The 18539-nt window shown below is 28.2% G+C and overlaps 1 protein-coding gene across 1 annotated transcript in view; it reads left to right on the forward strand.

The window, feature by feature from the left end:
* The first annotated feature begins 318 nt into the window (after positions 1-318).
* Positions 319-18539, forward strand: part of LOC105626677 (zinc transporter ZIP13 homolog) — a 21831-nt gene continuing 3610 nt past the window's right edge. Inside the window, 4 exon segments of the mRNA XM_012207971.1 lie at positions 319-553; positions 14441-14551; positions 15568-15788; positions 15790-15816. Coding sequence (XP_012063361.1) covers positions 319-553; positions 14441-14551; positions 15568-15788; positions 15790-15816 — 594 coding nt within the window.

The following is an 18539-nucleotide window of genomic DNA, read 5'->3' on the forward strand; positions in this document are numbered from 1 at the left end:
ATGCTCTTTCACTTGTCGTTGCGGACCTGTAATCTAAATTTCATCGATCACGTTGCGACGATAACATCGTCTTCTTCGAGTCAAGAAGTGTTGTTTCGGCAAACGAGGAGGTTATCTCCCAGTAGGCATCTGGAGATTCGTTCTTTGATTCGTTATCAGTTTGACGTCGTCCACGTGCGCGATTTCATCACGAGAGGCTATTCCCGTCCAGGTTAGGCGTTGACATCGACGTTTATTATTATCGACAACCCGTTTCCTGACACGAGCTCTTTCGAGGAACGGCGAGGATCTTTCTTGACAGAGCATACGACAACAAATATGGCCGCCGTAGCGTCGTACGCGTGCACCCACAACTGCACGGATGCGGAATACCTACCGTCCTGCGACATCCTCGGAGGCACCGACGAATGGCTACCTTGGCACGAGATCGTGGAATATTTCTCGTACAATCCATGGATATTCTCTCTGCTGGGTAGCACTATGGTTGGCCTCACGGGTATCTTCCCCTTATGGCTCATCCCTATCCAGGATGGTGTGGATTTGAAAACTGGTGGTTAGTTGTTTTCTCGTGCAACTTATTGTTTATTGTCTAGCACAACATACGAGAGGAAGTTTTATCTAATTTTCGCTCTGTCTCATTCACCTTGATTTGTAATTTGATTGTAATTTGCTGAATAACTTTTAATTACACAATTCAGTTAGATTTAGATATAATTAATGAAGAAGAGAGAATCTATCAAGTTTAGTTTCTCATGGCTCTCTCTCTCTCTCTCTCTCTCTCTCTCTTTTGATTCTGTGGCCGAGTTAAAATCTTTTACTTTTTCTATTTTTAATAATTACTCTTTTATCTTTGGACGTGCAAAATGAAATAAAAAAAATTAATATTAAATTTAATTTCTGGTTGATCGAGTTGAATTTTTTATTAAAGAAATATTGTTATTTAAATTTTTAGATTATTAGTGAAAACACTTGCTTCCGGATAGTAAGAAGTCAAGATTCGAATTCTAGTTAGGGTAATATTTTTCATAAAAAATTCTTTACAACAGTTTAAAAAATATATCTAAATGTAAACAAATTCTCAATCTTAATATTAATAATAAAAATATTCAAGGCTAATAAGAACACGTAACGAGTTGCGCACGATTATTAAATTTTAAAAAAATTACTTTATTCCATTACACGATGTCTTCTTTATTTCGAACGTAATAATTTAATGCGCATTAGCATCATTATTAAAATTGTATACTAATTTAAATCGTATTTAGTTTAGGACTATGTTTCAAAATCGATAAATGATCGACGCGCAAATTGCATATGAAACTGAAAAATGTATATAAAATTCATGTAAAATATTAAGCACTAAGATCCGTTTTGATTGAGTAAGATTGTGTGGGCTCATTTGTAGGATTTCATATTTTTTTCCATTTTAATAATTAATTATTTGTGAATATGTACAACAAAATTTAAAAATGAATATTAAGTTTAATATAAAATTTTTTGGCCGTGCAAAATTTTTAATAAAATTTTTAGTAAAAATTTTTTTTAATTACACGGCCAGAAAATTAAATTTAACATTTATTTTTTCATTTCGTTGTACACATTCGAAAATAATTAATTATTAAAATGGCCAAATCCATGGCCAAAATTTTAGAAAGATGATATCACTATTCATAGATGTAGTGTCGCAGATTAATATTTGATTAATATATGTCGTAAAAAATTCATCGAATATATTGTACAGGGAAAATAAGGATTTTAGTCAGAATTTAGTCGATGAGCTGTTTTCATGGAAAAGTTAAACTACATGGCTACGAATTTAATAATTGCGTGTAAAGTATAACTTATATTTTATATAAAAGAATACGAGATATTCGAATCCCTATTAAGATATACTTATCAAATTACACAAGCTGAATACCAATATCTAACGCCACTGTTCTGATAGAAAAAAAAAAACTCATCCTATTCATAGATATAAGAATAGAATAACGTTCTTATGGGGAATATTTTACCAATTATGGGGAATATATTACCGGTTTGAAAAAAAAATGAGATAGCTTGAATTATATAGCTTTCTTTGAGTTAAAGAGAGATGTTAATATGATTCAATTCTTTCTAACAGAACACAGATGCTAAAATTGAAACTGCGCAGTTTGTATCTATTATGTCTATGGTTTATTGGTTGTACCAATAAGTTGCTTTATACAAAATTCGTATAAATTCGAAAATTACTGATATATTAATTTATTCGTTTAATAATTTTTTTGAAAACTGAATAATGCTATACACAATGAAATTGATTAATATTATATACAATAAAACTACTGAGGAATTTTACACAGTCGTAGAATAGGAGGAACGTATTTTGTGATGTTATTCTTTTTCTTAGATAGATTAATAATTGACGATTCTCGTACGATTATCTTGACAAAAACTATTAGCCTTTGGTTCATCGGCGTATACAGTTCAAGTTGTGCCATGCGATAAACTTATGGTTTGTTGAAATTGTGAAATTCAATTATCTTGGCCTTGAAAGTCTTACAAAACATATATAGATTTCCAAATTTCCTCGCATTCCACAATATTTTCGGATTGTGCGCACAAATTGGATGTTGATTTAACTTTGAGTTCCTATTCTTAGCTCGCTTATTGTCTTTTTCTTTAAATTTGAAATGACAATTCTAATAATTTTCCATGCTTTCCAGTATTTTCACATTTCAAACTAATACTAATTGTAGCTGAAATGTTATTGTTAACATCTAATGATCTCTGATACAGAAGATATGATTATTTCAAATGAAGCATATAGTTTAGTAATAAAAAATCCTCGTAACTTTGCAAAAAATTGCCCATCGTTACTGCTGTGCAACTAATAATTATGAAACAAGATAATTAACACAATTAATGAAACTTAATGGATCCAGATATGAAACGAGAGGGAATAAATTAAATTATTTTCATTTATATTATAATTGATTTTTATTGTATTCTTATTATATAGCAAAATCTGTTATTGAACTCGACATTTTTTGCTTATCTTCGCTTCTAGAAAAACCGCAGTTATTTGTCAATATAACTATTCTATTATTATAATAAAAATAAATCACATTTTCTTTAATGGCAAGAACGGAGCAATTATTTGTTGAAGTTGTTCTTTCCGCAAAGAACGAGAAACGCAATTAAAAATGAAATGACTTTAAACGCTGTTTATAAAATACAGACGGAATTTCACTTTTTAATATTCATTGTGTTAAGTATAAGTAAACGCATTCAAATAGTTTTTTTTTTTTTCCATGAATACATTGCTTAACACGTTAATTAAATACAGATCCGGAGGCTACATTTAAGTGACATTGTTATATAATCGTATGCTCGTACTTTCAATGCTGGCAAGATAGAATAACAGAAAATGTCGAGAAATGGAAAGATAAATAAGTTAATTGCGACATTAATTTATCGCACAAACGGGAAATAGTTTCTGGCTGCTACAAAATTTGTAAATTTACTTAATTTGAAGCTATTTAATTTGTTTACGTAAGAAATGTTGCACGTAAAGCATAAAAATGGCTTCACATATTTCCAGCAAAATTTTATTGTATGCAATTAGATATCAATAATGATAGCTGCATTCGCATTGGTTTAAAAGAGATCGGTATCGTCACGTGTTGAAATTTAACTGCGCACAAGGCAACGGAAAGTCTGTTGTCGACGATGACTGCAGATAACTGCCAACAAAACAGCATATATTTACTGAGAGTTGCGAAATAATGGGAAATTTGATGAGTATATAATAATGCTCTTAGTTCATTTCTATTTATCATTCTGATAAGGAACAACCGTGAGGTTCAATGACATTACGAAAGACGTCGACTCTCCCCCGACTTGATAAAATTGGTCTTAGCATGTGATTTAAAATCAATAAGTTAATTCTTTTCGATGAATTATTACAATATTTATTGCACAATTTAAGTACCATGTCGCAGTGTATTAATAGCTAAAAATAATTTTGTATACATTATTTTAATACAGCACATAGTTTTTAATATCGTTTTTTAGAACCTTCCGCAATACTTTTGGAAAAGCAACAAATATTTTAAAAGTTCCAACAGTTCGTTTGCACAAAAACGCTACATTGACGATATAAAGCGACAGAACTGGGGTTTACGCATTTTTATATTTTTCTGTAAAAACTCTTTTCGAGAGAAGAATATATCTATTTTTTCGTTCGTTTAATTGTTTCGTTATAATACTATACGATAACATATTGCAAATTGTAACATCGTAAATTTGAAATGTACTTGTTTGAAAACTTGGACTGTTTTGGTATAGTTATTCGTTCAAAGTTTCTTTCAGTTGAAAGTGACCGTAATTCGAAAAACAGTCATCACACAAAGCTTTTGTACGGTCGCAGCTGGACGGAAAAAAGAAGAAGCTGTCTCGCACATGTATCTGCGTTACATGTCTTCCGTGATAGCTTTGGAAAAGTGAAAAATATCTTCTCAAAGCTACAGCTCGTTTATACAAAAACGTATGTTAGCTTTATACTGACGTCAAAAATTTCTACATCGTGTCGAATCACACCTCTCGAAATCCATATTCGAATATTTCACGAAAATGCGTCCGTTTCTAAAATTCCATTTTCGATAGTGATTCACGAATTTGTGGATGCGAATCTATATAATAGTGACAATTGGAATCTATTGTGTTCTCGACCATCGCTAACTTTAATTAACTTTCGCACGCGAATCACGTCGATACGACAGTGCGAAATGTCCGTTTCGCATCCGTTAGTTTCCCTCTCTTTGCGGAGATAAATAACATTGTTTTCTCACAATTGAAACGATAAGTGGTATCCATTATTCGCTAAGCGCCCAAGTTGATCATACAATATATAACAATGAATTTATCAAGAGTAAATGATTTTAATTGGCTAGATAAACATGTTTTTAGCGCGAGTAAAATTAAGGAATTGCAGTTGAAAATTACAAAAACTCTTAGTGTTGATTTTAACGTCTCAAATGTTAAAATGTTTAGCGTCTTAATGTTAAAAAAAATTTTTTGTTAGAACTCTTGTATTATTCAAAACTTTTAACAAAATGCTGGAAATCCGAAATAAAAATGTATTTATGAATCCTTTGAAAATTTTGAACTAGGAGTTTAAAACAAAAACACTTTTAATTTTACAGCTTGGAGGTAGCATTGAAATTAAATTTGCAGAATTAAAAGTTTCAAAAAGGAATTAATAAGTATAATATCAATATATTCAAAATATTGTTATTGGTTCAGCAGAAAAAGTTTTACAACTGTTGTAAAATTCTTTAATATGACTGGTCCTGCCCTTAGTTCCTCATTAGATCTAAATGTATAATTATATTCCAATCCTATTCAAGAATTTTACAACAGTTGCAAAGCTGCTTTTTCTGTTCAATGCAGCTATTAGCTGTGGAGCATCTACCATAAAAGTCTGTTCTTTATTCCTGCATTATCTGAACACACGGTGCAGGAATAAAAAACAGACCTTAAGTATCATCAGAATTTAAGGAAGATTTGTAGCTTCGTGTGCATTGGAATAAACTTTATAAAATTAGAGATTTAAAAAAGATGTTAATAAATGTAATATCATTAAAGTAGATTTTTTAATAATTATATAGAGCGTTCAAGTAGGTAACTATTCTTAAAAATGTATCACAATTTCGATTCAGGCTCTTTTCGACATATCAGAAACTCTAAAAACTCTTTGAGGAAAAATCGAAACTTTATTATAATTACAGCCAGAACTCTATTTGAAAACTTTGAAAATATGGAGTGCCAACTTGATGGGGATTCTCACATTTCTCTCTCAATTTCAGATATATCGGATTATTCTCTCATTTTGCGAATAATATCGCAGTTACGTCCGCGTCGGAGCAGCATATCATAACTTTCTCTATTATCTCGTATTTTCCAAATCAACGATGCGGCAATTCCAAGTTATATGCGTGAGATTAACAGCATTACATCGCCAAACTTTAACAGCACGAAGTTTCAGTACAAATGTAGAAAGTTTCGAGAATTTACTCTCGTTTCCCCAATATACGAATATAAAAACTTGTATTACGACATCGATCTTTTTTTATCAACGATTAAATTGCGTACCGACGCGATGACGAGATTCATTCGCGCGCCAATCCGGAACATCGTCAGACTTTTTTACGTTTATCGTTTCAAGAGATATTTCACAAAGTTTGCATTTGAAAGCGTGTATTTTAACAAATTTAAAATCAAATTTTTGCCAACATATAAATCTATTTAAATCGATTCTAGATAGATAACGTATTAAAAATTAAAGATTTTTCTACAAATTAAACTAAGAAATTTTTAATTTAATTGTTCATTTAATATTAATAAATCAAACAATTAAGAATTAAAAAATATTAAAATTGAAATGTTAACAGTGACTGCAGTCTATTAAAATATTTAAAATTAATTTCAAGTTTATCAAGGTTTATTAAGCGCAATAAGTGAAAGTTATCGCAAATCTTATAATATTATATTTTTATATATATATATATACTACAATTATTTATTTCAAAGAGATGAATTTAATTTTTATCATTAGACGAAATTAAATTCGTGGAAAAGTTTGTATCACGTTAAGAAGTTAAGGCGTGTTTTTTTTTTAAGTCAGTTTCAATTAAAAATAATACTTTAATTTATATATTTTACACTTGAATATTTTTTACTTTTTATCTAATTGATCTTCCGAGCGATATCAATCCAATGAAAAAAAAAAGACAAGAAGACTTATATTTATTAAGATTCATCTCTCGATATCGTGAGTTATCTTTTGTATCGATATTATAAAGATAAAGTTTAGCATTCCGATTATATCGATATTCTGAAAAAGAGATAGTAATTTCAAAGAGAAAATTAATTAAATTTTTAAATGATTTTTATTTTACGTTTCTATAATTACTTTAAATAAATATACAATGCGGATTGCAGAATGAATTTTGTCTTTTATACAAATTTATTCAAACACGCCAACTTGCACATTAATAGATTTTATCGTGAACTTTGCTCATCAAGTTATCGTCAATACTGTACATTAAACTACTTTTGGTACTTTGATCGATAAATATTTCATCACATTTGCGCTAGTCTAATAGTTTTATTGCCATCGCGGAGGGGAAGGGGGGGGGATCATACATTACGTATTTCTGCAACATGCTAAAATAATTGATTTCAACTTTCTTGATATAGACCGCTAAAACTTAAGACCGCAGCAGACTTCTGCATAATACATAAGACATAAGAGAATCAATCAATCAGAATATGAAATGAAGGATTTTGATTGATTCATTTTCTTATGCGTACGAAGTCTGTACTACGACTTTATCCTTTTAAGGATCCTGACTAAGCACGGTCACATTGGAATCGTGATGTCATAAGCAAAAAAATAACATGTTGAAGTTTTTTGCGTGCTATTTGTATAAAAAGAATTTCGTTAAACTAAAATAATGAGAGCGCATTAAAACACATGTACAAATGAGTAAAAGTTAATCTTATTTTTTCTTCTGACAGTAAGTAGCCGTAAAAAACATGTAATAGATTTTAACCTACATTTTTACGTATTTTTAAGGAATACTTACTCAAGAGAGGTAAGAAAAGCATCTACCCATTTTTGCAAGTGTTTTAAAATGAGATCTCATTATTTTGTTTTCTCTTTTTTACAAATGGCATGCAAGCCTTTTCAACGTGTCATTTTTTTGTTTATTACGTCACGATTTCAATTTAAAATCGCGGCGACTACTAGTCAGAAACCTTAACTTTATCATATATTAAATTCTTTTCGGAAGTTTTAATCAATTGATATCTCAACTAATTTTTTAATCCCACAATTCTTACAATTTACAATCAAATATGATTTATTATCAGTATTTGATAATCAATTTATGACATATAATATATCTATATAAAGATAACGAAGTTATTTTATTCGCTAATTATATACTTATGCCTAATTATCATAATTCTTTAAGTACGCATCACAAACGTTTTTAATTACTTATTTTCTTATTGTTTCTTAATTTTAATTATAATTGATTTATCTTAATACAAAAATATAATAAAAGTATTTTTTATAAACTACAATGCATGTATTTTACAATGCAAATTAAGGGAATACAATAAGTAGTATTAATTTGCATATTGTTCAGTACATGTGTCAATATTATTACAGGATGTTATTCTTTTAGAAGAAAAATATAGCAACTTATTTACGTATATATGGTAATTAGTTATCATATCTGTATTCTCAAGATGCGCCAAGATACTACAATACTTTGGAATTTTTATCAACTATACGCACTATGAAACCGTCATAAAAAAAGGATTAAGTAATCGATATATAATCAATAACAGAATAATATTCTTGAAGACATTCGATTTTCTTTATATAATAAATATTTAATTTTGTATATCTTCATGATGTAAATTTTTTTTTTTCGTTAAAGCTTTAATAAATTTTCTACAATAAGCTATTAACTAATCTTTAAATTTTAAGCGATAAGAAATTAACCAATTAATTGATTATTTTTCTCATATTTTCAGCTATGATTAGTTGACTTCTTATGGCATATAATTTCAAACTAGTTTGTTTATTAATGGTTTATTGTAGAAAGCCTCTTAGCAATAGTTATTTCGCTAGAAATTTCCAATAGAATTTTCTGATAGTTTTAATTTAAATTTGTTTTATGAATCTTACTTGACAAACATTAAAAATTTCAAGTTGCGTTTTTATATAATTAATTTTTAATCTGTCAATTAAGTGAGATAATAATGTATAGAATTATATACTCATATATAATAAAAAAGAAATTGTCATACATTGAGGATATAATTCAACATTATTACTCAATTAATTGAAAAGAGACATCATACACTTGTTGTTTGTTTTGAAACATCTGATAAAAACATAAAGATTTTTGCCTTCTCTTAAGTCCCAAGAATTTTATTGTTATGATTCTGCTACGATCTTTCGTGTTATCATCTTTTCGAGAATATTGGAATCTCTGCACATGTCTATTCCACAGTTCCATGATGATCATTTATTTATCAGTCATGTCACGAAGTCTCATCCGCGAAAAACTTGCATACAAAAACATCGAGTATGTAGATAAAAAATAAAACATAATTTAAAATATAAAAACATAATTTATTTATTAATATCAAAAATAGATTTACGTAATTAGTAACTGCATAAGATGTGAATTTTTATATGAATCTTGTGAAGAGAGCAATGGTTCAATTACCGATGTATTGAATTTACAAGACAATATGAGAATACGTTTCTAACATTTAAGACAATTTTCCAAAATTAAAAAATTATATTTTTTACGTTTTTGCTTTGCTTTTCTAAATGTTACGAAAATTAAATTTAAAATTTTGTCATGTAGAAATAGATATGGAAAAGTCTATGATTTATTGTCAGCGAATTTAATATTTAAAATAACATATGTATACAATAAAAAAGCGCATGATTTTGCTCCGGAATTAAATTTTAAGATCCGGAAGATTAGATTAGATTTTAATATTCATATAGTGTAAATTTTTCTATTATATTTACAAAATAATTCTGATAATTATATTATTGATTTTATTACGCGCCTTTTAATATTTGAAAAATTCAATTACAGCGATTCTTTATATTCTTTGCAATTCCTAGACTAATTTGCATTGTGCAATAATTATTTTGATAGCATTTCTGACATTTGTTATGAATTTGTAACATGTATTGTCATTATATTCTTTGATTCAAATATCCATCCATTATTTTTCTTTGTTGCATTTTTTACGCATTTTAACAGAATTTCTAATTTTATCTTTTGTGTGTTTGTTTTCTGTGCAATTGCTTAAAACTTACAGATAAGCAGCACGTTTCTATGTTAAAACGTCATCATAACTAGACTAAAAAAAAGGATGCGTAATACTCTATTGTACAATACATGGTTTTGGATAATATTATGGGGAATTTTCTGGAATGCGGTATCATATAAAAATGTCTTCATAAAAATCAGCATGACTCGCTTTTTCTTTCATTTTTATTATAATTATTATATAAATATGCAATCCCAAAATTAAACCATTTTATATTTATATAAATTTGAATTATTTAATATTAACTTTTGATAAATAGAAAAAGAATAAATTTGGCATATTGTCGAGAGCTCGATATACTAAAAGAAATAAATTAATTATATGCACGCTTTTAGAAGACTTTTTGTGACGGTAATAAGTCCAACTCTCGCAACGTACGATTGTTGCAATATGTAAAATGTCCTTTACGATAAATTTTCAAGTGCGCATCGCGATGTGCACTTGATTATGCAATGACCAGAACAGAAGTAAACAAAAACAACTTACAACTTTCTTCGGAGACAACAATTGTGAATGAAACGTAAATTCTGTTAAAAATTATTGATCTCTCTGAAAATTTTATGATTTTTATTTAAATCTAAGTAATACTCTATTAATTATTATTTATACGTTAAATATATCTATATTTTTCTTGCATAGTAAAAAAATCCAAGTCTCGCTTTGCAGATTATGACTCATGCTGATTTTTATGAAGATATTTTTATATGATACTGTGCACGTATTCCAAAAAAATTCCTCGTAATATTGTGCAAATTTACCGTAAGTCGCGCAGTAATAGGGTACAGTTACGCATCCTTTTTTTAGTTTTATACGATGACATTTTAACACAGAAACGTGCTGCTTATCCGTAAATCGTAAGCAATTGCTCACAAAAAATAAATGCAAAAGATAAAACCTTCACCATTGTTATGTTGTCAGTTACATGCACGATATTTGCAAGTAGAATTTCAAATGAAATACATATGCCTCGCGTTGCACGTTGCAAGCCATGTTTCTCTTGAGAGAAGAAAATCAACTTTCAAAGCTCATTCCGTAAATCAGCTTTTGATTCTACATGAAACTCGAGCTTTCTGCTTTAAGGCTCTTGCACCAAAAATGCACCGTTTTTAGAATAATACAGATTGTATAAAATTTCCTAATAAAAAATTGTTATCTATTGCATATTTTTTGTCAATCTTATAATCTAAAAAAAATATCATTTAACCAAAAAGACAAAACCTATAAAAATACTTAATATTTAAAAACCTCTCGAGTTTTGTTTATCAAATATACGTATATTTATCATATTTTTAAAAAAGTAAATTTCAAAAAAATTGTTTAACGAAATAAATATATTATACAGAATATTTCGAAATTGGCGAATCAAAATACCACAGCAAGAAAGTTTAAAAAAAAAAGTTATGAAAGTGCCATTTTTTAATCATTTAATTATAATCTTTTAAACGAGAACTTTCTTGTTATAATACTTTAATTTGTGAATTTTAGGGCATTCTGCATACAATATAATAACAGAATAATAATAAAATTATATTATAAAAGTGGAATTAAAATATTCTTATTATCCAATCTTATCTGCAGGTTGCATTCACTTTTTACATCTTGTCTCTTATGCTAATTAAACTAACTAGATCAATTGAATTTATTTTTTTTATATTAAAACTGAATGCAATTTAATCAATATAATAGTGTAATAGTAATATGTCTCTGTCAGAAGTAGGTCATGATATCGGGTAAGTAATCGATCGTCGTCGACAACACGAATTTACAACTGGCTGACTGCTGAGAAACTGCTTATATTTCTTTTTCTTTATCTGATTTTGCACGATCAAATTGATGCTGACGTATCACAAGTACCATTTTCTAAGATTGAGTTATAATCTTATGAAGAATAACAAATAACAATGTACATATGTGCATCGCGCGCGACTCATGAAAGTGATTCATGATATGCGATGCTTTTACAAAATAATATTGATAAAACATTATGAAATATTTATTTTAGATATAAATAAACCTATAACTACAAATCTACTAAAAATCTTTGAGACGTCACATTGATATATGTCTCGTTGCAAGTTATAATGACTCAAAATTCATTTTCAAGCAACCAAATCGCGACATTCATTCAATGTTTGACAAATAAATAACGTTTGATAAATACATAGCATAACAACTAATGTTTTATGTTCGAGGAAGATAGTTCCTGATCGCATAAGTATTAAAGTTTTCACAAGAGAAAAAAAATGTAAGACATTATTTTTAATGTCTTTTTTTTTTCGCAACAAGCTTTACAGAGAGCCGTAGTCGATGAGTTCGCCAAAAGATGAGCACTGATATAATCATAGTCGTATCAAAATGAGATCAAGGCTCACTCAAACATTATTTATATTCCTTTTTCTCTCTTTTCTCTATGAATCACGCGTTGATATCACAGTGGTTATCATCGAATGGTCTCTTCATATAGTTGCTATAGCAGAGTAGATATAACGGTATTACTGATTATGAATTGTGTTGAATATCATATTATACTTATATACCCGATATAAATTTTCCATCAGAGTTAGTCACGAACGTTTAATATGATGTGCATCATGCCACATACATAATTATATTTCAATTCACTATATTTTCCGCTAAACTACAGACATTAACTTTTTTTTCATACTATTTACTATTATAATTATATATTCTATATTTATAATTTATAGAAATAATATTTATAATTCCATACTATATACTAAATTGTAGATATTGATTGTTTTTTACACTATTTAATTTTTACCCTTTACTAAAAGTAGTTAATTAATTTTTGATTTTTAATTAACATCACGATATTTACGATCATTTGTTTCTTTTTCTGAATTATATAATTATAATTTAAATAAATTATTTGCAGCGTATATAACAAAGTAATGTAACAAAAAGCCTTTATTTAATTATTGAAAGAATTTTGTTACATATGTCGAAATATGAAATATATACTTTATAATTTCTTAAAATTACCATTAAAAATTTTTTGGTTTATCTTATATTATTGAAAATCTTATTGATCTTGATATTTGATTCTTTACTACTCAACTGATTCGACTCATACTTTATCTCGGTAAAGCTAAGATGTTTATTGCCGAAAACATAATTTGAAAAAGTTAAATCGTTTTTGAGAAATCTTGCAGACCGATAATTGGACGGTCAAAATACTGAAATTGTAAAGAAATTTTTTAAACTTTACGTCGATTCATACTCACGATGGCGATGATAAAAATTAATTTATCTTTCTAACTTCGCAATATTTATTAAATAATACAGCGTAATAATAATAAATATTTTTTCGAAGTTAGAAAGATGAATTAAATTTTTACCGATTTCTACGTAGACAATTTTTAAGAAAAAAAATTCTTGGCATTGCAAATTTTCCGTATGACCTAAATATAAATAATATGCGATATAGATAATATCAAAGCGAGTCAGTTGCATCGAAAACACAAGTTCTAATGTACACGCAATGAAACAACATTTATACTTCATTTTGTCGCATAAACTCGCTTCAGACTTATCTTCGTCTACCATACATATTTGCAACGATATGTCACAAGATTTATGATTTCCCTCGTCGATGCATTTTCACATATCGCACATATTTTATTCCTTTTGCCATAATATTTTTTTCTCTTTAATATATTTCTAATAGATTCCAAAAAAATTTTCTTTAATCTAATTCCAAAGCCGAATTAAAAATCTTTATTTACTACAAAATGTACTGAAAAATATTAGAAGTATGATTTAGTTTTGAGGATTTTTTTCTCAAAATCTAATGTAAACAATCACGTAAACATTTAATAACTGTTGTACAATCAACATTTAATTCTCTGGCAAGTTCTGAAATGGATTGTAGTGGATTTTCATCCAATAATGCTTGTAAATCTGCATCCAACTTTTGTCATTAACTTGAGGTCTTCGACAGAATCAATATTTACATGTTTAATTGATGGAGCAACATTACCATAACTTCTATCAGAATTCTATGATCTTCAGTTACCGTTTTCTTCTGATTAAAAAACAAAGGCAACGCATATCGAAAATGCTCTTTAGGAAGCTCCATTTTTTAAATGGTATAAACACGATGTTTACTGCGCCTATTATTAGTAAACGACTAAATATCACGGAGTAATATTAAAGCATTAAGAAATAATAGCTGTGATTGGAAATGTTTTCGACAACACTGACATTAGTGCCATCTGTTGCAAAACTCTCAAAACTAAATCACACTCCTAATATAATTGAACTTATAATTATCTTAGATACTTAATTAATGAGACTGTCGTATTTATTTTTCACTTTTATTTTTCTACATTTTTTAAACATACTTTTTACCACACCAAGAACAAAAAGAATGTTAATTAACATTTGTTCTGATCACTCGAGATTATGATAAAATTCTTTTTAATATTCTATTTGTCTAATCTATGTATAAAATAAATCCATTGTGAACTATTAATTTTACTCTTATTACTTTTTATTACAGAAAACGGTGGTACTTTGAAGATTCTTTTGAGTTTTGCCGTGGGTGCATTGTTGGGCGATGTTTTCCTACATCTTCTACCGGAAGCATACGAAAGTGAATTTCAAACGAGAGGTAATTTAATTTATATTTTGTATCCTTTCGTGTGCGCAACAATATAATTGAATGTATCTATCTTATCTATAAGGAAATCTATCTTATCTATATAAGGAAATTTTAACGTAAAAGATATTATAATACAGCATATCACCTATTGATAAGATTGATCTTATCGTAAAAAAATACAAAAAAAAACGATTACAACGCGCGAATGAATAGAATTGTTTATGAAGAATAATAAGTAGAAGTAAAAAAAAACAAATCTATTACGTATAAAATTTACATTCATACACAATAAACGAACAAATAAAACGAGATGTATATGTCGTGCAAAAAACTAACTAGCAAAAATACGTTACCGAAAATAGCGAATAGCCTAGATTGTTTACATTAATGAACCTTTATCCTGATATTTTTGTCATCGCGAAATCTGTTCAGCGCGAATGGAACGTGAATAGCTGGTATTTCTGGATTGTTCTATGTAATATCGCACGCGTATTACATATGTGCTCTGAATGCGTTTTGCAATATTCTGCACGTTAGCAGAGTACAGCTGCGGTCTCGAAGGGCATCACCGTGAGCTTTATGAACGATTTAAGCGGCGGCTTCGAACTCTATTGTGCGTCAGTTGCAGATCTGAATTGCCAGCTGCGTCCACGTAAATTAAATGTCCTTCCGACCAAACCGCGGTAGGAATTCGAGGTGATCGACGGACTGGTAATATCCGTGTAAATTGCTCAATTTGAATTGCAAATTTCCTAACTTTCATTTTATATTTCTAACGCCTTTATTACTAGTAGAAAAGAATACCGTGATAAGTTCCATAATTTAAATGAATAAAAATTCATTAAGAAAACAATATAATTATGTAGCTATATGGATAAAGCTTATTTATTAATATTACGAATGCAATGAAAATTAAATAAATAGTGCATTTTCATATGAACTGATTATAAATCGTAACATTTGACTTATTCTTGAATTCTTTTTATTTATATCCAACTTATTAATTTTACGTATTTTATTTGCAGCTAAAAATAATCACGCATCTACACCTGCAGGCTTATGGGTGTTGTCCGCCTTTCTGTTCTTCGTAATCGTTGAAAAACTCATCGCTACTGTAAACGAAGAAGCTCCGATCATTGTAGAACAGCAGACTGATGAAACTCTGATCAAGGATATGAATAAAGAAAAAGAAATGGATAATAATAATTGTATCACGATGACGAGCACTAAGAAAAATAATTTATTAAAAAAAATGCTTGAAAAGTACAACCGAGGTAAATAATGAGAAGAAGGCTCTATTGTAATTATAATATTAAAAATTAGTATATGTAAGAAGTAGACTTTCAAAATGCGTTTTGTACAAAATTTATAATTTTCAGAAAACTAGAAAGAAAGCAACAAGAAAACTGCACACCTCATAGAAAATAATAATTTACTAATCAGTAAAATGTGAAATGTTAAAAATTGCTAAACAAAATTGCTAAAAATATTAAATACATTTTGTTTGTCTTTAGTTAAAGAACATAATGCATTTCGAATGTCAAGATTTTTTCAAGATAAATTGTGATGTAGAAATGCTTTCAGAACATTGTAGAGTAACTAACTTAAAGTATGAGTCTCTCAACACTGAACATCATGCCATCTTTCTTCACTCAAAAAATGAAATTTTGGACAAAATGCATTGGAAGTCTACTCTTTATGTGTATATAGGGAAGAATGGCCTAAATCGGACTGTATTCCAAATAGGACTTTTTCAATGTAAATGAATATAGTTAAGCAGATTTGCGAACTATTTATAATGTAAAATCCTTATAAAACACTGAACATGTGACAGTAATTTGACAGTTGTCATAACATTCATAGAATAGAAGCATGTATTTTCAGCAATCGTGATTAAAAAAAAAATCTTTGTAATCATTATTTAAAAGGTGTTAAAAATTTGAAAGGTAATTGATTTAAGATAATTAAAGAATACAGAATTCAAAATATCAAGCGTTTTGTGATCACTTTTATTATAATGATTTATTATAAAATTTGTTCGAAAAGATTTGGTGTTTAAATCGGACCTCTTTTTGGTGTTCAAATCGGACTTATCCTAGTACAAATAACTTATAGACTTGATTGTAGTATTGATGATCAGCCGACCAGATCTAATTCAAGAAATTAAATCAGTAAAATATCATGAGTCATCAGATTTAAATTAATTTTATTTATGACTTCAATTCTAATAATATAAACTGTCAGTAATTTTTTTTTCTGAATAAAATTTTTATCTTTGACTGTCAAATTGCTTGTTTTTATTCAATACTAACAAAAATGCATTAAAATATTTTAAAATTCTATCTAAAAGTCCATAAAAACAGGAGTCTCCGGTTTGGACTAGGAGAATCAATAATTTCAAATTGGACTGGAAAAAATGTGTTTACATTTTCCATTATAGTTCAACACAGGTGAGAGATGTGTCAAAATTATCTCAAACAAAAATGAAGAGAATTAAATGATCTTTCCAACATTTTCAGTTTTACGATCGGACTTTATTTACGTCTTATAGAGAGCAAAAACTGCAAATAGGTCCGATTTACCTCATTCTTCCCTAGATATATATGTATATACTTTTTTCCTCTACATATGTATATACTTATTTTAATACTTTTATATCTCAAAAAAGTCAGAATATCTCGGAAAATATAAATTTAACAGACAAGTGTTTCAGACAAAATTTCTTTTTTTAAACGGTGTGATTTTTTTTTTATGTATATTGTAATATGATTCAATTATTCTACATATTAAAAAGCCAATAGTTTACGAGATATTTTATGCTTTATTCTGGCACATATTGACATAAAATATTTCGTATACTAAATATTTTTCGTATATTAAATATTTCGTAAACTATTATTTTATAATTGCATCTTAATTTTATTTCTAGAAGTGAAGAGAATGAAATTTTGAACTAAAAGTTCCTTTCCTAATTTTGGATCGGATCATTATTACTGATTGTAAGTTATTAACGATTGAAGTTAATAAGTCAATCAGATTATGTGCAGCCGGAGCACGCAGAAGCGCAGCATAGAGTTCCTCGCGCTTACTATACAAAATAATAAGATTAATCAATTGGTATATTGAAAAAAAACACATAATTCTTTAAAATATACATTTTGCCTATATATTTTTTCTAAAAAAATTATGTTTTCATCTTTACACCAATTTATTTATTTCATTATGCCATTCATAAAAGAGTAAGGTACAATTATAAAAAAATTAATTTTACGAGACTTTACTTTATATTTAATATCAATATGTATCAGAATAAAGTATAAATTATTGATTTTTTGATATCTCTCTTTTAATATTTTTATATGCAGAATAATAATTGGGGAAATCATATTACTTAATTATAAAGGTACCATGTTATGTAATATAAAAAAAAACACAATTCCTTTTTTTAAAAAGTAGAGATGGACTTTTTTGATGTCTCCACCTAGAAAAAAAATAACGTCTTTGAAATCGTTCTTCTTTCATCTAAAACATTTTTTTGCATCTTATATATTTTTTAAGATATTTGAGGCAATTAAAATGGGATGCTTTGTGTATGAGTATATACATATAAATATATAAAATAATTTTTCATATTAAATGACTCTAAATCAATAAATATGTACATAAATATATAATGAATTTATCCATTTGAATCTACTCATTAATTTATTCATTCATCTATTTATTATGAAAAATTTTAATAAAATTTTAATTGGGAAAATATACACAGTAAGCGCGAGAAGCTTTGTGCTGCGCTTCTGCGTACTCCGGTTGGATATAATCTGACTTTAACTTTAATCGTTAATAACTCAGTAATAATGATCTGAGCCAAAATTAGAAAAGAAACTTGTTCAAAATTTTATCTCTCTTTAGTCCCAGAAATATTAATTAAGAGTATGGAAGACTCTATGTGTGTGCGTGCGTGCGTGCGTGCGTGCGTGCGTGCGTGCGTGCGTGC

This window comes from Atta cephalotes (assembly GCF_000143395.1).
Source record: "Atta cephalotes unplaced genomic scaffold scaffold00006, whole genome shotgun sequence".
NCBI classification, from domain to species: Eukaryota; Metazoa; Arthropoda; class Insecta; order Hymenoptera; family Formicidae; genus Atta; species Atta cephalotes.